At 33.8% G+C, this 22,463-nt stretch overlaps 1 protein-coding gene across 1 annotated transcript in view; it reads left to right on the forward strand.

Annotated features, from left to right (window-relative positions):
- The window catches only part of Sestd1 (SEC14 and spectrin domain containing 1), a 119,077-nt gene that overhangs the window by 72,503 nt on the left and 24,111 nt on the right, over window positions 1-22,463 (forward strand). Inside the window, exons 6-9 of the mRNA XM_076866005.1 lie at window positions 5,524-5,637; window positions 6,894-6,991; window positions 11,704-11,759; window positions 16,315-16,526. Of these exons, the coding sequence (XP_076722120.1) occupies window positions 5,524-5,637; window positions 6,894-6,991; window positions 11,704-11,759; window positions 16,315-16,526 (480 nt within the window). The remainder of the gene's footprint in view (window positions 1-5,523; window positions 5,638-6,893; window positions 6,992-11,703; window positions 11,760-16,314; window positions 16,527-22,463) is intronic.

Here is a 22,463-nt window from a genome sequence, read left to right on the forward strand (position 1 = left end):
AAAAAATAATGCTTCTGTTGAATCAATTTAGCTTCCACTAAATAATGATCGTTGAACAAATGAATAGCACATCATTTAAAGTTATAAGAGACAGGATAGTAGGAATTTTCAAAAGAGAGACTTTTGTCAGTATTTAAATAGAATATTGTGCCAATTAAGGCAAGTAGAAGAGCATAAAGACCATCTATTATATTTTCACATTTTCTGTTCATTTGTCTTCGAGAGAGAGTAGGAGGGAGGATTATCTTTTCAGATGTGAAATGGAAATTTAGCAAGTAGTTTTTTTCCTTACGGAATAAACATATTTCTTGGTTTCATTATTTGTGTATTTCTAGTTAGTAGAAAGGAAAGGAGGAAAAGAAAAGCTTTTGAAGGTTTTGAAGAAGGGAAAAGCTCCTTCCTGGGATTTGATTGTGTTCAGTCTCTGTGGTGTGAGAGTCTGTGTGTGGATCCCAGTCTCTTGTCAGATTGAATAGTTCCTGTGGGCTAACTCTACCTGGACTCCAGTGCAAAAGAGGATAAAATAAAGACCTTTGTGACAAGTTTTTCACTAAGTGCCATTCATTTTCAGTGTTTTTTTTGTATTCTAAGATGTTTATTTCAAATTGGTTCCCCTTAATACATAAATAAGTAGTGAATTGGAGGTATTGCAAACTCCTCATACTAGAGAGAATATTAAATTTCCATGCAAAATAGGTTTGATATAGTTTGCCGTTATTTAACCAACCAAAATGTAATTTGGTGTTCTTTTATGTCTTATTTTTTTAATGGAAAAAAAGCACACGACTTCCTCAGCTTTCCTGTCTATGTCCTCCAGTTTTTCCTTGCTCTTTCTCCAACCTCCTCACCTGCTACCTTAGAAGAGTTGCCATTTCTTCCGCTTATGGTTGAGAGCTCATCCTGTCTTGTTCTGTCAGCTATTCTCCTTTCATCTTGATTCTTTTATTTTTTTTAAATTTATGTTTAATTATTAATGGGCCTTTATTTATTTATATGTGGTGCTGAGAATCGACCCTGGTGCCTCACACATGCTAGGCAAGTGCTCTACCACTGAGCCACCACCCCAGCCCATTGATTCTTTCTTCTTTTTTTCTAATGTAGTGTTTGGTATATTTTTTTAAACGTATGTTTTTTATATATAATATATAAAATGAAGCAGCCCTCCTCAATACCTACCACCCAGCCCAAGAACCCAAATACTTTTACCTTGAAACAAATCAGTGAGCCCTCCTGGCCCCATTCACCTTAGTACATGATACAACCTCGAACTCAGGTCTGTTCATCTTTGTATTCTTAATGCGTAGGTTAAAAGACATACCTTTAAAAAACAAAACCTTAGAAGAATGTGGGGTTTCTAATCTTAGTATTTGGTTATATCTGTAGTTGTATGAGTATTAATTTATGAATATTGTTTATTCCAAAATAACATATTTAGTAAGATTTATGCATATTTTTGCCAATGTAGCAGGTTAATTTTCACGGCTGGATGATATTCCATTGTGAATGAAAACAATTTACTCACTCTCCATTGGTGGACATTGGTGGTGTTTTCATCCTTGCCATTATGTATGATGTTACTATGAACATTATTGTATATGTCTCCTAATAAATATGTTCAAGATTTTCTTTTTCCTGAATATCCAGGTTCAATTCTCAGCACCACATATAGGTTATAGAAATGTCCAGCTTTATATGATAATGCCAAATTGTTTCCTAAACAGGCATTCTAATTTATATTTCACTTGAATGTATAGGAATTCTTCTTGCTCCATGGTCTTGCTAACGCTTATTATTGGCAGCCTTAAAGTTTAACAGATCCCTTGTGTGTTTTTTTTTTTTAATTATATTGTCCTTGGGTATCAGCATTGTTCTAGAATGATAAGACCAGTTGGGAATGTCCCTGGCATTGTTGGGGTCTGGAAACATTTAAGATTAAAATTATCTGTTCTTTTTTCTTTAAAACTCCCTTGTAAACTGTGCCTGAAATTTTCTTACTGGGAAGTTTTTTTCTTTTTTTTAAACACAGATTTATGTATTTCTTTTTCTTTCTCATAATTTTTTATTATGAGGAATTTTAAACTCAAAAATGTAAACAGGTAAACAATATTATAGTTAACTCTGAGTATTTCCATATTCAAGTCCAACAACCATCAACACATGGTTAGTCCTGCCCCATCCCCAATCCTTATCCCCTTTCTCCAATCCATATTACAGTGAAAAAATTGTAATATATCAATTTATCTGTAAATATTTTAGTGTTCCTAAAACATAAAGACTGTACAAACTATAACCTAGTACCATTATCTAACCTTAAAAGAAATAATTTCTTAATATCAAGAGGCAGCAGGTTTTGAGTTTCTAATTACCTGATAGATGTTATTTGTCACATGTAAGTTAATTACGTGTAATACATTTTAAGTTTTATTTAAAAATTTTTATATAAATCATACATACATAGAGATTGATTGAATTGTTTTTTTTATTATGATCTGAACAATGTCCACACAATGTGGTTGGTTGAGATGCCTAAGTGAGTATGGTTTTAGAATAGTTTAATCATTTCTGATTAGATTATTGAATTCTAGCCTGATTTTGTTGTCATGATATAATGTGTAAATTTCTTTGATATTTACCAAGGCTTTCTTCATGGACTAATGTGCAGACAGGTTTTTTTAAATACTTCATGTTTGCTTGATATGAATGTATAATTCTCCTATTATTGGTTGTGAGATTCTATATTTGTCATTGGATAAGCCTTTTTAATCTTTAGTTTCTCTCTCTCTTTTTAATTCATCATTTTCTGGGACAGATTGATCTGTCCTATAGTTTCCCATCCTGCAGTTTCCCATCCTGAACATATTGTCGCGAGCATCCCTATGGTGTAGTCTGACCTGTTTTTCTGCCTTCTTCAACTTCTGCATTTCCATACATTGAAAGTTGGATTTAGGTAGTGGTTACACTCAGATTTGACTTATTTTTCCAAGGTCATTCATAGGGCGATGATGGGCTCCTGGGCCACAAGATGATTGATAGAAGTTGATTTTCTTTTTCTTTTTCTTTTTCTTTTCTTTTTCTTTTTTTTTTTTTTTTGGTGTATGATGTTAACGGTAGTGATGTTCAGTGTCTTGATCTCTTAGTTAATTAAAAATTGCAAAATTGTGATCTAGTTCTACTATTCCTTCTTTGTTTCCTGACTTGAACACTTACTTGTATTATTCATTCATCCAGTGGTAAATGTTTATTTCTGTTTATTTGCTGGTTTTCAGTAAGTTTGTTCCATAGTTTAGTCTAAATTTTGTCATTTCTTTTGTATCAGTATAAGGTCAATGATTTAAACACATTTAATATTTTAATCCATGGCATTGTTATCCTTACTGATGTGTAGATTGTCACATATTTATCTGTGGAGGTCTTTTCAAACTCTTTTGGCACCACTGTAGTGGTCTTTGATTTTTTTTTTTTAATAATCTGGATGAGAATATGTTCCGGGCTCATGAAGTATATTTCTTCATCTCCAAGGAACCCCAATTCCTTTTAATGAGAAATGGTGTTTGGATACCACATGTTTCTATAGGATTGAACTAGAAAATATTTCATTATCATTTCAGTACACCCAGCTAATTTTAAAAAAATATTTATTTTTTAGTTACAGTTGGACACAATACCTTTATTCTTTAATTTATTTGTTTTCATGTGGTGCTGAGGATGGAACCCAGGGCTGCGTACATGCTAGGCGAGCGCTCTACCACTGAGCCACAGCCCCAGCCCCACCCAGCTAATTTTAAGATAAAAAATTTTTTTGCTGATTGCATCATTACAATAAGGAATTAGTTTTTATTACTAAGACATTGTTAATAGTGATTAAATATTTTTAAAAATATTTCAACTAGTGGCTAATAGCTTTTGTTCTTTAAAATGTTAGTATTATCAAATGTTTTTGATCCTAAACCTCAAGAAATAAAACCATGATGTTATTCATAACATCAATAAATGGGATATTAACAAATTAAAAAAGCATCTGCACAACAAAGGATGTGTTTAAGAGGATGAAGAAAGAACCTGGGGAATGGGAGAAAATCTTTGCCAGCTACTCCTCTGAGTTAATATCCAGAATATACAAAGAACGTAAAAAATGTAACACAACACCTCTCCCCCAACACACACCAATAACACAATCAGTAAACAGGCAAAAGAACTAAGTAGACTTTTCTCAAAAGAAGAAACACAAATGGCCAACAAATATATGAAAAAACATTCAACATCTCTATCAACAGGGGAATACAAATTGAAACTAAATGAATTTAGTTTAAATGAAATACAAGATTTCATCTCATTTAGTCAGAATGGCAATGATTAAGAATACAAATAATAATAGAGCTGATGAGGATGTGGGAGGAAAATATACACTTACACATTGTTGGCAGGACTGCAAATTAGTACAACTACTTTGGAAAAGAGTGTGGAGATTCCTCAAAAAGCTAGGAATGGAACCACTATATGACCCAGCTATACTTTTACCAGGAACTAAAATCAGCATATTAGAGTGATACAGCTACTACAATGCTTATAGCAGCACAATTCATAATAGCCAAATTATGGAATCTGCTCAGATGCCTGTTAATAAATGAATGGATTTAGAAAATGTGCTATATATAAATGGAATTTCACTCAACCATATGAATGGAACTGGAGACTATCATGCTATGTGAAATAATCCAGACTCAGAAAATCAAGGGTTGAGGTGGATGTAGCTCACACCTACGATACCAGCAGCTTGAGAGGCTGAAGCAGGAGGATCACAAGTTCAAAGCCAGCCTTAGCAATTTAGTGAAGCCCTGTCTCAAAATAAAAAATAAAAAAGGGCTGGGGATGTTGCTCAGTGGGTAAGTGCCCTGGGTTTAATCCCTAGCATCAAAAAAGAAAGAAAATCAAGGGTCAAATGTTTTCTGTCATGTGGAAGCTAGTGGAAAATAGGGAAAGAAGGTGAGGGGTGGAGGGCAGGGGATCATATCATAAACATATTGGGAAGATTAGAGTGAAAGAAGGAGATCAAGAGGGAGGGAGGAGGATTGGAAAGGAAGGAAATGCATAATGAATTTAACAAAATCAGTTTTGTGCATATATAAATGTACCACAGGGAATTTCACCTTTGTGTGTAGAAAGCACCCATTAAAAACAAGTGAGTACAAGGAAGATGAATAGAGGAAAGGAAAGAGAATAGAGGGAGAGAAGAGAGAAGGGAGTGGGAACTGAAAGGGAGTAAGTCAAATTCCATGTTTGTACGATTTTGTCAGGTAAATCCAATGACTGTGTATAACTGTGATGCTCTAATAAAAAACTAGTTTTTTGATAGATTTTTAGCAGACATCTATAATTTATTGGATTGATTTTAAATGCTGTTGCATTAACTAAATATATGTTATCACATTGAAACAAGATTGCATATAACCTAATTCTACTTATTTTCATAGACTTTAATAGTGGTTTACTAAATGTTTCTTCTTTTTTTTTTTTTCATTGTAGGTTATTTTAGTATCTGCCAATAAATTGACCCGTTATATAGAACCATGCCAATTAACAGAAGATTTTGGTGGGAGTCTCACCTATGATCACATGGACTGGTTAAATAAGAGGCTGGTTGGTATATTATGATGAGATAAAATGTTAACTGCATGTAAATAAGACATTTTTGAAAACTTCATTGCTTTAATCAACTAAAATGTAGTTTAGTTTTCTTTTTTTTTTTTTTTTTTTTTGCAAAAATGGAAAGATACATTGCATTCCATAGTGTTGGTGGACAAATATTCTGGAATCACGCTCCCTTGATTAGAAAGAATCCTCATGGCAGTTGCTGTGTACATGATTTTCAGTAGTGCATTTCCTCTCTCCGTGCCTCAGATTCACATTTTCAATGTGGTAGATAATAATAGAATTGCCTCGTGAGACTGTGGGTAAGAAGAAATGAATATACCTACACTAAAGCATTTAGAACAGCACCCAGTATAATATAATAACACTATTAGCTATTATGATTGCCATTAGTAGCATCAATAAAAGTTATAAATGTTTTAGGTAGAATAACAGTAACACAATATTTTCAGAAGTAATCTAGTCGAAGTACCATTTTCAGAGGATATTTAAACATCAATTTGAGTTGCCGGCTTGAGGAGCAGTTTGACACAGTAAACTTTTCATTTCTGAAAAGTGTCTTGTTTATCCAAACTTCTGAAATCTTCTGTTGTGTTTCATATGACTTTGTTTTATTGAGCTATTGAGACAATAGTCTTCAAATTACGTTATGTGCTAATTTTACTGGAGAATAATGACCTTTTGGTAATCTTTGGATAATCGTTTCTACTGTACTTGAATAGTGATATCAGACAATATTCATCCACTTTATTACATAGGTTTGAAGATTTGTCCAAATCCCTTTTTAGAAGTATTTGAAGAAATCATGTTAGAATTATAATGAATTTATTTTCATGTAACATGCTTATCTGTAAAACTCTAAACCACTGTGAACTGTTGATAGAATAAGAGGAAGAAATATCCAACTAGAATAAAAGCACTTGAACTGGTTTAAGTAACATTCATATAGTTATGAAATTTGGTGTTACAGATTTTCTCTAAGAAACACAAGGATAAAAATAAACTTGTCTGAATGAGGGATCAGAATAATTTCTTAATGTTCCTTTTTAAAAACCCCTTTTGCATTGAAACTGTTCACTGTTTAGGATGCGGCTTTGTGTTCTTGTGCTCTGGTGATTGAACTGAATTGACTTCCTGGGAAGGAAAGGGAATCCTGGCTAATATTACGGTTCTTAACTGAAAATCCTATTGCATAATAATTTTTAAGACTATTCTTAGTATATTAATAAAATTTCATATTGTAGGTTTTTGAGAAGTTTACAAAGGAATCTACATCATTGTTGGATGAACTTGCTTTGATTAATAATGGAAGTGATAAAGCAAACCAGCAAGAGAAAGAAAGGTAAGTGGTTGGTGGTATGTAATTATATTCTTGCCAAGTTATGATTTGTCAGTTAAAAGATACCTGTATTGTTAGTGCAAGTTAAAAGAACTATGATAAATAAATGTCCACTCAGTCAAAATTGATGTACGTACATATTTATGAGAGTTTTCTTTATACGTAAAACATACTCATTTGAATCAAAGTTTCTTTACAAAAGCCATTTCTTTTTTTTTGAATAGCAATATACTTTTTTTTTCTGACACTGCAGAAAATAATAAGTTGCAAGAACATATTTTTGAAATAATTTTCTACCTTTTTTAGTTCTAGTCTTTCCCTATAAAGAATATGAAAACAGTTGCAGCTTGAAATAAAATTATAATTTTATTTAAATACATTAGTGCTTAAATGCCTAACTTTTAAGAACTTCCTCCAGCCTTATACAAATGTGATATTCATGAATTTAGGGAACTTGATATTTTATGATACTTGTTGAAGTAATAATTAATTCTGTTGTTTAAATGTAAGTACCTAGATTTATCATTTTAACAGGTTTAACGGATTTATCATTGAACTTTACAACCTTGCCAGTATTCATTTTTCTTTAGATGGGTGAGTTCCTCTCTTCCTAGATAAAAAGCACTTAAGGAAGCAAATAACTGCTTCCAGTCTCTTGATTATTACTGGTCACTGGGATAATAATTTTTCATTAGGAAATTATTTTTTCTTTTATTCTTTTTAAAAATTTATTGTTTTTAGATATACATCACAATGGAGTGTATTTTGACATATTATGCTTATTATGCTTACATGGAGTATAACTGCTCTAATTAGGATCCCATTCTTGTGGTTGTACAGGATGTGGGGTTTCACTCGATCATATAGTCATATATTCCCATATCTGATTCATTCTGCTGTCTTTACTATTCCCATCTCCTTTCCGTTCCCTTCATTTCCCTTTGTCTAATCCAGTGAACTTCTATTCCCTTCCCTCTTCCAATGAACTTCTACCACTGTCCCTCACTTATTGTGTGTTAGCATCTGGATATCAGAGAGATATTTGGCCTTTGTTTTGTTTTGTTTTGTTTTGAGATTGGCTTATTTCACTGAGCATGATAGTCTCCAGCTCCGTCCATTTGCCAGCAAAAGCCATAAAGTCTTTTTTTATGGATGAGTAATATTCCTGTGTGTGCGTGTGTGTGTGTGTGCGCGCGCACGCGTGCACGCTGTTAAAGGATACCTGGGAAGGTTCCCTAGCTTATTGTGAATTGAGTTACTATAAACATTGATGTGGCTGCATTACTTAGTATGTTGATTTTAAGTCCTTTGGGTATAAACCTAGGAGTGGGATAACTGGGTCAAATGGTGGTTCTATTCCAGGTTTTTCTAAGGAATCTCCCTACTGCTTTTCAGATTGGTCGCACCAATTTGCAGTCCCACCAGCAATGTATGAGTGTACCGTTTCCCCCCACATCCTTACCAATATTTACTGTTATTTGTATTTTTGATAATTGCCATTCTGACTGGAGTGAGAAAAATTTTAATATGCATTTCTCTAATTGCTAGAGACATTGAACATTTTTTTTTCATATATTTGTTGACCATTCATTTTCTTCTTCATTGAAATGCCTGTTCAGTTCCTTTGCCCATTTATTGATGGGTTATTTGGTTTTTTGGTGTTAAGTTTTTTGAGTTCTTTATATATCATGGAGATTAATGCTTTTTCTGAGGTGCAGGAGGCAAAGATATTTTTACCATTCTGTAGGCTCCTTTTTTACATTACTGATTGTTTCATTTGCTGAAAAGAAGCTTTTTCGATTCATACTATCCCATGTGTTGATTTTTGGTTGTACTTCTTGCGCTTTAGGAGTCTTGTTGAGAAAGTCCCTTTGTAAGCTGATGTGATAGAAATTTGGGCCTACATTCTTCTAGCAGGGGCAGGATCTCTGGTTTAATGTTTAGGTCTTTGATCTACTTTGAGTTTTTGTGGAGAGAGAGAGGTGTTAAATTTCATTCTATTACATATGGGTTTCTAGTTTTTCTAGCACCATTTGTTGAAGAGGCTATCTTTTCTCCAATGTATGTTTATGGTGCCTTTGTCTAGTAGGAATGAGATAACTATATTTATGTGGGTTTGTCTCTGTGTCTTCAATTCTGTACCATTGGCCTTCATGTCTGTTTTGGTGCCAGTACCATGCCATTTTTGTTACTATACTTCTGTAGTATAATTTAAGGTCTGGCATTATGATGCCTACTGTTTCACTTTTCTCACTAAGGATTGCTTTGGCTATTCTGGGTCTCTTATTTTTCCAAATGAATTTCATGACTCCTTTTTCTATTTCTATGAAGAACATCGTTGGAATTTTAATAGGAATTCCATCAAGTCTGTATAGTGCTTTGGGTAGTATGGCCAGTTGGACAGTATTAATTCTGCCTATCCAAGAACATGGGAGATCTTTCCATCTTCTAAGATCTTCATTTTCTTTCTTTAGTGTTCTGCTGTGGTTTTCATTGTTGTAGAGGTATTTTGCCTCTTTTGTTAGATTGATTCCCAAGCATTTTATTTTATTTTTTTGAGGCTATTGTGAATGGGATAGTTTTCTTAATTTCTCTTTCAGCTGATTCATCATTGGTATATAGGAATGCACTTAATTTATGGGTGTTAATTTTATATCCTGCTACTTTGCTGAATTCATTTATGAGTTCTAGAAGTTTCTAGTGGAGTTTTTTAGTCTTCTAAATATAGGATCATGTCATCAGCAAATAGGGCTAATTTGAGCTCTTCTTATTCGTATCCCTTTAATTTCTTTCCTCTGTTCGATTGCTCTGGCTGGAGTTTCAAGGACTGTGTTGAATAGAAGTGGTGAAAGTGGGCATTCCTTTCTTTTTCTAGTTTTTAGAGGGAATACTTTCAAATTTTCTCCATTTAGAATGATGTTGGCCTGGAGTTTAGCATATGTAGCTTTTATAACATTGAGGTATGTTCCTGCTATCCCTAATTTTTCTAGTGTTTTGAACATGAAAGAATGCTCTATTTTCTCAAATGCTTTTTCTGCATCTATTAAGGTAATCATATGATTTTTATTTTTAATTCTATTGATATGATGAATTGCATTTATTTTATTAGGAAATTTGAAGGAATCAGCAGAGATCCTTGGATAGCTCCTTTGCTTATAACCTTGAATATACAGTGGAACATTAATAAAAGTCTATCATGTTATTCTGTGAATCCAGATGTAGTCGATTACCTGAAATAATAAGGGCAGAGAGAGATAAGAGAATCTTTAGTATCAATACCAAATCTCAATTAAAACAGTCAAAATGTGAATACAAATAGCTTAAATATAAACCTAATTAAAGTTATCATAGGAAGTTACTACCCTGAGATGTCATATAAAAACATAAATATTTAAGTATATGATGGTATATGTAACTATTACATAGTCACATATAGTTTATGAATTGAAAATGTCACACAAGGTGCTTGATTAAACATTAACCAAGTATTCTTGCTTTTTAATTAGTTGGCCAGAAGAAGTTTAATACGTTTTAGTTATTTTCCCCAGAAAAGACGTTTGAAGAGGATGTCTATAGAAAATGAGTCCATGGTCAGGGAGGTTAGTGCTGTCAGTTAATTTTCCCTCCCTGAGAATGACTGTAAACATTTCAGGCTAAGCTCTGAGGAAGCACTGTAGCAGAGAAACCTGTTCATTGCTTCCTTAAAACTTTCCATGTAGTGATGGGAAGCCTTTTACTTTACCTAATCTTGTTCAGTGTTTTGAGAAACACTTTGGAAATGCTGGTTTACATGTCTACGTGAAGTATTAAATAAAATCTTGTATTTGCCAACCCCTCCTCAATGCACTGAAGTGTTATTGCTGTTTCTTTTATACCCAGATAATAAAGTCCTTCTCTTACAAATTTTCATCAACCTCCTTTATGTTAATCTTCAGGAAGCATCTAGGCTCCACAAGAGGGGAGGGCCTAGATCATTTGGCGGGATACAGGGTTTTAGCTCAAAACTGAACAGTTAGAGCATACAGCAGCATGATCCCTTTCTTTCCTCAAGCATCTCTTTCTCATATGTGTTTAAGAAAATAAAGTCAGAAGTCCAGCTGTATAAGAAACATAATTGGAACAGCAAAGAGAATATAATTGGCAGGACACACACACACACACACACACACACACACACACAGTATCAAAAATATTTGAAGCTATGAAAAGTTGTGATAGATAAGTAAACTTTTTTTTTTGTTTTCCCCAGTACTGGGGATTGAACCCAACGCCTTGTGCATGCTAGGCAAGTGCTCTACCACTGAGCTACATTTTAGCCCTTAGATAAGAAAGCTTTTGATTGGAGAATAGCTGCATACATTTTTTATGTTACAGTTCTGGGTTTCTATATAATTAGAAGCTTCATTTTGAAACTAATGTTCAGTGGATTAACATGATAATGTATTCTTTTGGTATATTTTAAATAATGCTGTATTGCACAATTAACTATATTTTCCAATTTGTATAATTTTATGATCTTAAAATTTCATGGTTTATCACATTGGTATTTCTCTGGCTGCTAGAATTTAATTTTTTTTTCTAATATATTTCCCTGAGATAAACATGGTGGAAATGGAATACTTGTGTACCCATTTTGATATTACATGTAAAGGGATCTCTTAAGTTATATGAAAATACTATAACTTTTAAAAAGTTGCATTTTTGGTGTTTTCCAGATCTGTGGATTTAAACTTTCTTCCATCAGTTGATCCTGAAACAGTTCTTCAGACAGGTAAGAAGAAAACATATGTATTACTGATACTAATTCAATAAACCAATTGTTCATTAAGTAGACATTGTCAGCACTATGTGGTACATATTGTAGGAATTTGATGGGAAAGTCTTTTTTATTTATTCTAGTTTGTTATACATGGCAGCGGAATGCATTTCAATTCATAGTACACAAATGGAGCACAATTTTTCATTTCTCTGGTTGTACACAAAGTATAGTCACAGTATTCATGTCTTTATACATGTACCTAGGGTATTGATGTCAATCTCATTCCACCATTTTTCCTTCCCCCATATCACCTCCCTTCCCTCCCTCCCCTTTACCCTATCTAAAGTTCCTTCATTCCTCCCATGCTCCCCCCACCCCCATTATGGATCAGCATCCACTTATTAGAGAAAACATTCGACCTTGGGATTTGGGGCATTGGCTTACTTAACTTGGCATGATATCCTCCAATTCTACCCATTTACCTGCAAATGCCATGATTTTATTCTCTTTTAATGCTGAGTAATATTCCATTGTGTATATATACCACAGTTTCTTTATCCATTTATCTATTGAAGGTCATCTAGGTTGGTTCCACAATTTAGCTATTGTGAATTCAAAATAGCTAAATTGTGCTGCTATAAACATTGATGTGGCTGCATCACTGTAGTATGCTGTTTTTAAGTTCTTTGGGTGTAAACCGAGGAGTGGGATAGCTGGGTCAAATGGTGGTTCCATTTCAGGTTTTCTCAGGAATCTTCATACTGCTTTCCAGATTGATTACGTTAATTTGCAGTCCCACCAGCAATGTAAGAGTGTGCTTTTTCCCCCCACATTTTTGCCAACACTTATTGTTATTTGTGTTCTTGATATTTGCCATTCTGACTAGAGTGAGATGAAATCTCAGTGTAGTTTTAATTTGCATTTTTCTAATTGCTAGAGATGTTGAACATTTTTTTCATATATTTGTTCATTGATTGTATATCTTCTGAGAAGTGTCTGTTCAATTCTTTAGCCTATTTATTGGGTTATTTGATTTTTTGATGTTAACTTTTTTGATTTCTTTTTATAAATCCTGGAGATTAGTGCTCTATCTGATGTGCATATGGTAAAAATTTGCTCCCATTCTGTAGTCTCTCTGTTCACCTCACTGATTGTTTCTTTTGCTGAGAAGAAGCTTCTCAGTGTGAATCAATCCCATTAGTTGATTCTTGATTTTATTTCTTGCACTTTAGGAGTCTTGTTAAGGAAATAGGGGCCCAATCCAACATGGCCTACCTTTTTCTTCTAGTCTAATTCTTAGGCCCTTGATCCACTTTGAGTTGAGTTTTGTGCATGGTGAGAGATACGGGCTTAATTTTATTTTACTGCATATGGATTTACAGTTTTCCCAGCATCATTTGTTGAAGAGGCCATCTTTTCTCTAATGTATGTTTTTGGCACCTTTGTCTAGTATGAGATAACTGTATTTGTGTGGGTTTGCTCTGTGTTCTCTAATCTGTACCATTGATCTACAAGTCTGTTTTGGTGCGAATACCATGCCATTTTTGTTGGTTGCTTTATAGTATAATTAAAGTCTGGTATTGTGATGCCACCTACTGAACTCTTTTTGCTAATGAAGAAGATTTATGTCATATCCTAAAGATTGCTTTGATTGTTCTGGGTCTCTTATTTTTCTAAATGAATTTCATAATTGCTTTTTCTATGAGGAATGTCATTGGTATTTTGATTGGAATTGCATTAAATCTGTATAGTGCAGTATGGTCATTGTGACAATATTAATTCTGTCTATCCAAGAACATGGGAGATCTTTTCGTCTTTTAAGGTCTTTTTTAATTTCTTTCTTTAGCATTCTGTAAGTTTTCATTGTAAAGGTCTAAAACTCTTTCATTAATTTGATTCCCAAGTATTTTATTTTATTTTTTTTTTTTTTTGAGGCTACTGTGAATGGGGTCATTTTCCTAATTTCTCTTTCAGAGGATTTGTTACTGATGTACAGAAATGCCTTTGATTTATGAGTGTTTTTGATGGGACATATTTTTAAACTGCTTTTTGGTGTAACCTAATAATACTATGTTAACATACTGTATAATATTTAAAAAATTGATAATGGTAATTTTTATTTCTCTCAAAATGTTGAGATTTATTTTCTATTTTGCAATACGGAGGTGAAACTTTCTGTTTCATTACATGGCTGTGAGAATTATTGAATATTCACCTTGTACCAGGTACTGTGTTTTCATCTTTCATTCTCCTGACAACCTTCTAAGATAGTTTTATTCTCTCTACTTTGTACTTGATGAAGCCAAACCTTAGAGATACAAACAAACAGAAAACTTGTACAAGATCAAATAAGCTTAAATTCTCTCCATAGCTCAAAATTGGGGTATATATGTGTATTGAGAATTGTAATGCAAAAAAAAAAAAAGAGTACATGTATAATGGCATAATTTGGCGTAAACATACTTTACATACAGAGTTATGAAAAATTGTGCTGTATATGAGTAATAATGAGTGTAATGCATTCCACTATTGTCATGTATTTAAGAAAAAAACAGGTCTCAATGCAGAGGCAATAACCCCTTAGCTGTCTGCAGTGACCTTGCACAGTGAGTGCTCTGTGGAGCTTGCCAGGTGTGTTCTACCCATAGATCCATAGTTGTTGTGTCACACATTCCTGGAGAAAAAGTTGGAATTCTTTCCATTGGAAATACCACAATTTTATTTCTATCCACTTTTTCCAATAAATAGCTCATAATTCTAGTCTGACTGTGGGACAGGCACTCTTCTAAGCACTTTATTTATGTTAACTCATTAATTCTTTACTACAACCCTGTGAAGTCTGTACTGTTATCATCCCAATATTAAGAGGAGGAAATGGAAGCACAAGAAGGTTAAGTAATTTTTGTAGGTTATTCAGCCAGTAAATGCTAGAGTTGGGATCTTAACCCAGACAGTGTGCTTTCAGAATATGTTCTTTGAAATAATGATGTCGTGCTGTTTCTCTAATGGAAGTGGTATCTAAAAGGCCAACATTAAGGGTAACAGTTGCCAGAGTAGGAAAAAATTAATGTGTTCTGATATTATGCTTTTGATTTTATATACGGAGATTTGTGCAAAGAGATGTGTTTTAAACAGGAGTTTTTCCAGTTTTAAGATGTGATGAGGAGTAATAAATTTTGAATATCTTTGTTGTAACTCTGTTGTCCTAATGTTCAATGTGTCATAGATCTTCCTTAGAGAACAAAGAAATACTTGTACCCTCTGAATTATGCTTAAATGTTAAAATAGACTACCAGTTCCACTCTATGTTTAGAATTTAATTCCATGTGTATGTTTAATATTTTGAAAACTGCTTATTTTAAGACATTGAATTAAGAAACTTTTTTTTTTTTGTATCAGGGATTGAACCCAGGGGTACTTAACCATTGAAACAGATACCTAGTCCTTTCAATATTTTATTTTAGAGACAAGGTCTTACTGAGTTTCTTAGGGCCTCACTAAATTGCTGAGGCTGGCTTCGAACTTATGATCTCCTGCCTCAGTCTCCTGAGCCGCTGGGATTATAGGTGTGCACCACTGCACCTGGTGAATTAAGAAACTTCTAAAATTTGTATTTTAAAATTAATTTTATATGCCACTAAGTCTTTTTTATGTGCTATTAACTCTTCAGATAGAGATTACAAAGTATAATGTGGAGAGGTTTAGGAAATTTTGTTTACTTATTTATTTATTTAGAGATTGGAAATAGCTCTCTTTCTGTATATTGAAAGTCATTTAAAAAGTCATATTTTACTGAATTAAAAGTAAAAGAATTTAAATATCATGTATTGTTTTGGTACCAAAATAACAATCATTTTATCCTGGAAAAATAATCTTTACTTTTAAAATTGTGCACATATTTACAGCTTTTGTTGTAAATAAGTGGATTTAGTTGTAAATGAGTTGATTTCCTACATGAGCTTGCTATAATTGAATCACATTCAATGCAGTTCTCACACTAGTATGTTTTATGATTCACAGTTAATATGTTGTGGAGATTTTACAGAGATTATTTGTAATGAAAATTTTATTTATGCTAAACATACATCTGTTTCATTGTCAACTTTTAAGTGTTGTGATGAGATGTTAATAGAGATCAATACTGAAGTCTTATATAGCTTGGATTAATATCATCATACAGAAATCCCAGAGTATAATTCTGCCCTATCGGAAAACATGATTGATTGGCATAGTGTTCTAAGTAATAAATCCACCAAAAACAAGAATGTCATAGATAAAACAGATAGAAATTATATATCACCATATATATGCTATACTATACTTTCTGTTACATAGCATATATCTGTAGCATATGTATTTGTGATATATGATAGGGCACTTTAATAATTTTTTTGTATATATATATATGTATTTATATGCACATATGCAATTTTTCTATTTATTGTGATATAATTTTCTTCTTTGTATTTTACTGCTTATGACCTAGAAGATAGACAGGTGGATAGTTTTTAAAAACAAATTGTATTTCCTTATGGGTATTAATTACAAGTATCTTTTATTTGTAAAGGGCATGAATTATTATCCGAATTACAGCAGCGTCGATTTAATGGCTCTGATGGCGGGGTCTCGTGGTCTCCTATGGATGATGAACTGCTTGCGCAGCCACAGGTTATGAAATTATTAGATTCACTCCGAGAGCAGTACACCCGCTACCAGGAAGTATGTAGACAGCGTAGTAAGCGCACCCAATTAGAAGAGATTCAGCAAAAGGTGATGCAGGTAGGTATCTGATTGGATTATATCTAACTCTTTCATTCTAAATGTTTTTTTTTCCTGATAATTTCTATTTTGTGACTTTTACTAAGTATTATTTATACCATATAGAGAAATATATAGACATTTCAAACTGGAATTCTAAAAATATTTTATCTTTTTATATATAGTATTTAGATTAAAGTCATATTATTTCTTTTTTTTTTTAATATTTTTTATTTTTTTATTTTTTTTTCATCTTTCATACATTTGATTCATGTGAGTTATGCTTTTCCATTTTTACCCCAAATACAAATTGCAGAATCACATCAGTTATACATTCACAATGTTTACATAATGCCATATTAGTGACTGTTGTATTCTGCTGTCTTTCCTATCCCCTACTATCCCCCCTCCTCTCCCCTCCCATCTTCCCTCTCTACCTCATCTGTTGTTGTTCCATTCTCTCCCTCCCCCCCCTTTCCCCTCACAACCTCATATATGTGATTTCGTATAACGATGTGGTTTTCCTTCCATTTCCATGCAATTTCCCTTCCCTCTCCCTTTCCCTCCCTTCATTCGTCTCAGTTTAATGTTAATCTTATTCTCATGCTCTTTCCCCCTGTTCAGTTCTTAGTTGCTCTCCTTAAATCAAAGAAGACATTTGGCATTTGTTTTTTAAGGATTGGCTAGCTTCACTTAGCATAATCTGCTCTAATGCCATCCATTTCCCTGCAGATTCCATGATTTTGTCATTTTTTAGTGCTGCATAATACTCCATTGTGTATAGATGCCACATTTTTTTTATCCATTCATCTATTGAAGGGCATCTAGGTTGGTTCCACAATCTAGCTATTGTGAATTGTGCTGCTATGATCATTGATGTGGCAGTATCCCTATAGTATGCTCTTTTAAGGTCGTCAGGGAATAGTCCGAGGAAGGCGATAGCTGGGTCGAATGGTGGTTCCATTCCCAGCAAGTCATATTATTTCTTCAGTGATGACATTGAGCATTCAGCTTACTCTAACAGAATGAGTTTTAAAAATAGGTAGTTGGAAACATGATGAGTGCTTTTAGAATTCTTGCAATAAATAATATCTGATTATTGATATTTGATTTATTCTCTTTCTTTGGGGAGGGGGGAATGTACCAGAGATTGAACCCAGGTATGCTTAACCATCAAGCCACATTCCCAACCCATTTTTTATTTTTTTTATTTTGAGACAGGGTCTTGCTAAGTTGCTTAGGGCCTTGCTAAGCTACTGAGGCTGGCTTTGCAATTGCAATCCTGCCCTAACTGTGCCCAACTGATTTCTTCTTCTTCTTCTTCTTTTTTAAATGGATATTTGTATACTCATATTCTCTTAAAAAATTTTTTTTCTTTTTTTGTAGTTGTAGATGGATGGACAGAATGCCTTTATTTTGTTTATTTTTATGTAGTATTGAGGATCAAACCCAATGCCTCATATATGCTAGGCAAGTGCTATGCCATTGAGCTACAGCCCCAGGCCCAGTCCCCTGATTTATTTTCAATTTCCAATAACTTTTCTGTTAATTTGATAATTATGAGTTTTTTATTCTTAGAAAAAATAAATGTAATGTAAGTAATTCTAATATTAAATGTATTGTTTTATACAGAAAATATTAAATGTATTTATTTCTTAAGAAATTTTAGTTCCCTTTAAAATTGAGTTGTATAAGAAATATAGGCAGGAATGCTCAAAGTCAATACTAAGGAAAGACATTTATGTTCTTTTGATTACATTGGATTTTTGTCTGTTTTGTAATTAAGAAAATAAAATCTTTAAATATTCAAAAATGCAAATTAGAAATGTCCCAGTTTTTTATCTCAATTCACTAGGTAAATATTTATTAAGTGCTTGTTAAATAGAGGGGATAGTGTTAGACATTATACAGGACATGAAGGTAGACTTGGTTTTTGCTGTTAATGTTTAAGGGGCAAAAATGTGAAATGTTGCAGGACATGACCGAAGTGCCATGCCATGGGCATTTATAGAAGGGATTATTTCTCTGGCTTTGGGCAATCTGGGAAGACTTAGTGGGAGTAACAAAACTTAAGCTTGTCTCCAAGATTTCACTCTGCAATGATGGCTTTGAAAAACTGGCATTTTGGGCTGGGGTTGTAGCTCAGTGGTAGAGCACTTGCTTAGCATGTGTGAGGCACTAGGTTCAATTCTCAGCACCATGTAAATAAATAAAGGTCCATTGACAACTAAAAAAAAAGATTTGCATTCTGTGGAGGATGAACAATAGCATGAGTAAACAGCTGCTTGAAATCCTAAGCCTTGCTAGGAAAAAGGGAAGCAATTGGCACAGAGGAGATTGATGGCCTTCTCACCATACAACATGGTCAGAAAGGTAATCTCCATCCCATACCTAAGACTTGCTCTACCTGTCTACTTTCTTTACCCCCTTCTTCTTTTCCTTCTTTCACTAATTGAAATAGGGATAATAACAGCTCTTTTAAAAGTCTAGTGTTTGGGGAAGAACCCAATATTCAATTAATAGTAGCTGTTTTTATTTCTATTGAAGTAGTTTCTACTCTCGATATTTACTGCAGTTGTTAGTGGACTTTTTCTGTAAAGGGACTAAGATTTAGGCTTTGTGACCAGACAGTCTTTGTTGTAGTTACAGCCACTTAGCTCTGTCATCATTGTGCAAGAATAGACATAGTATTGTGTAAATGAAGGTACAGGGCCTTTCCCCAATAAAACTTTATGTACAAAAACAGGTGGTGGGCCAGAATTGGCCTGCAGGCTACAGTTTGCCGACCTCTGAGCTAGAGTATCAGGATGTCATAGGAAAAAACAGTTGAAAGGAAGGAAGGATCATGAAAATGTTGAATTCTAGGCAAAAATTAAGGCTTGAGACCATGGATAACCACATATAAACTTGATTTCTGGGGATACTTTAATTTATGCAACTTTTTCTGTGTTCTCATTTGTAAATTAAATAATGGTTCCTATTAATTCAAGTAAACTTTGGCTAATTAGTTTGAGATTATCTTTGAAAACTACAAAGAAAAATAGCATAATGGTATAAAACTCAGATTTCGAATCCATGTTACTGGGTCTATCCTCTTCTACTTTTAAGCACCTTCACCTTGGGAAGAATGTTCCATGCCCTAGTTTTCTCTTTAGTCAACAGAGAATAACAACAATATCATCATTGACTATAATAGCTATTTAATAAGACTGTTGTGGGATTTAAAAAAGATAGTCTTTATGAAGTGTTTACTGCTGGACATTTATTCTAGACATTGCTATAGGCAGAGAACACAGGTGATAGGACTCATCCAGCATTTGTGCTTTGGTAGAGTGGAACAAATGGCCATGACAGAAAGTCAGGGACACAGGAGTTAATGTGTTAGCAAGCACATTTTTGAAATGATGGGCCAGCTCAATTGGATAAAGAAATTGGAGAAGGGAAATGATGATGGTGATATTTATGATAATAGTAATAATGGTAACAAGATTATTGTTTAAACAAGTTAAACTTCTGTTAAAGAATGAATTTCTTTTTATTTTTTTAAATTTATTTTTTAAATACATGACAATAGTGGAATGATTATTACCCATATACAGCACAATTTTTTTGTGACTCTTTATATAAAGTCTGTTCACACCAAATTATGCCATTATACATGTACTCTTTTTTTGTATTATAATTCTTAATATACATATGTACCACAATTTTTCATATCTCTGTATATGAGGTATGTTGACACCAAATTCAAATCTTCATACATGTAATTTGTATAATGATGACCATCACATCCCACCATCCTTGCTGTTCCCCTTCCCCCTCCCTCTCCCTCCCACCCCTCTTCCCTACCTAGAAATAATCTTCCTCCCATGCTCTCCCTCCCTACCCCACTTTGAGTCACCCCCCTTATATCAGAGAAAACATTCGGCATTTGTTTTTTTGGGATTGGCTAACTTCACTTAGCATAATCTTCTCCAATGCCATCCATTTACCTGCAAATGCCATGATTTTGTTCTTTTTTAGTGCTGAGTAATATTCCATTGTGTATAAATGCCACATTTTTTTAATCCATTCATCCACTGAAGGACATCTAGGTTGGCTCCACAGTTCAGCTTATTGTGAATTGTGCTGCTATAAACATTGATGTGGCTGTGTCCCTGTAGTATGCTGTTTTTAGGTCCTTTGGGTATAGTCCCAGAAGAGGAATTGCTGGGTCAAATGGTGGTTCCATTCCCAGATTTCTAAGGAATCTCCATACTGCTTTCCATATTGGCTGCACCAGTCAATCAATTGGAACAATAGTGGTCACCATGCAGTGTTTTCCTACATTCTTGTTTTCATAGATGTCAAATTAAGGAAAGATTCCCCCCCGCCCTGGCCAAAATGGTTACTTAAATTTAACTATATAATTGATGATATGCTGATCACATGGTATGAGCTATACCATCTCCTGACTTGCACATTTGGGAAAAATGTAAAATTCTTTGTTTATATAAAGGTCACTATTAAATTGAATATCTTTATTTATGTTAAATTCATAAAAATTGAATTACTTCAGATTTCTTTGTTCAGTAGCTTATCGCTAAAAACATTATTCAAGAGGAATCCATAACTCTGATAAACTAGGTGTTAAGTAGTAACGTGATAGTTATCAGTACTTATTCTCCACAGTTCAAAGTGGCAGCATCAGACTTCATGTAGTATGCAAGAGTTTTTCATACTGCTGCTGCTGTGGCAGTTAAAAATTATATTTTACATGCTTTTGGCTGGAAGGCAATGCTACTTCACTGAAATGTGCTATTGTTAGTCCCATTATTTATTATGGCAGTAATTACCACCACCACTGCAAATGTTATTTCTAGAATCATTCATGTGCTTTTCTTCTGTGTAGAGAGGAACTGTAGATGCAAAATTAGATACACTCTGAGTTGCATAAGTCTGTAGCTAGAGGCTGTGTTCTCAGACTCCATGCCCTTTTTGTGGGACAAATCCTTAACATTTGCTTGACATATCCTTTTGGCTGGTTTGACCTTACATACTTCCAGATATTTTCTCATGCACTCTTTAGAAATCAGCCTGGCCATGAAAGAATAGTGGATAGTCACATTTTTGGCCTGTGCAAATATTTGTCATGGTAGATTTTAAGAACACATCTCCAAGGTTATACTTTGCATATAAATATAACCATTCCAGGGGTCACATTGTTATGGATTGGATACAGAACTGTTTTTTACAGTAAATTAATATTCAGATTGAGCAAGATGTTGTGATTGAAATTAAGTTTTTTGTAATAGTTGTTTGGCAAGCTACCATCATTAACGCGTTTAAATAAACTTGTTTACTGGGGCATCCACCTCAATTTGCATTATTTTTATTAGAAATAGTCACCCATTTACTGGGTCTACATTACTGATGGAGCATACTAAGGGAAATTATTTTCTGCATACATTAAAACTATATGGGTACTTGACTATGTAACAGGGTTTTTGTGCCAAGATGTCTTTGTTAAGTATACTTAAAATTTACTTTTAAGTTCATGTTTCTTCGAACTTTCATTCTGTCTTGAGTCCTTTTTGCACTGCTATAACAATACCTGAAACTAAATCATTATAAAGAACAGATTTATTTCTCACCCTTCTGAAGGCTGGAAAGTCCAAGGTTGAGAGTTGCTTCTGGCAGGGTCTTTTTGATGCATCATCCTACTGTAGGAGGTATAAAGGCAGCAGAGCGTGAGTGTGGGATGAAAAAGAAAAAGAACACATGTGCAGGAGCCAGCCAGCCACACTTGGCCCTGTAACACACCTACTCTCAGGATAATGACATGAATCCATTCATAAGGACAGAACCTTTGTGACCTAACCACCCCTTCAAGTTCCTGCCTCTCAACACCATTTCATTGGGGACTAAGTTTCCAACACATTCAATCCGTACCATCTTTTTTTTCTGTAATATATTTTT

The sequence above is a fragment of the Callospermophilus lateralis genome, chromosome 9 (genome assembly GCF_048772815.1).
Source record: "Callospermophilus lateralis isolate mCalLat2 chromosome 9, mCalLat2.hap1, whole genome shotgun sequence".
Taxonomy (NCBI): domain Eukaryota; kingdom Metazoa; phylum Chordata; class Mammalia; order Rodentia; family Sciuridae; genus Callospermophilus; species Callospermophilus lateralis.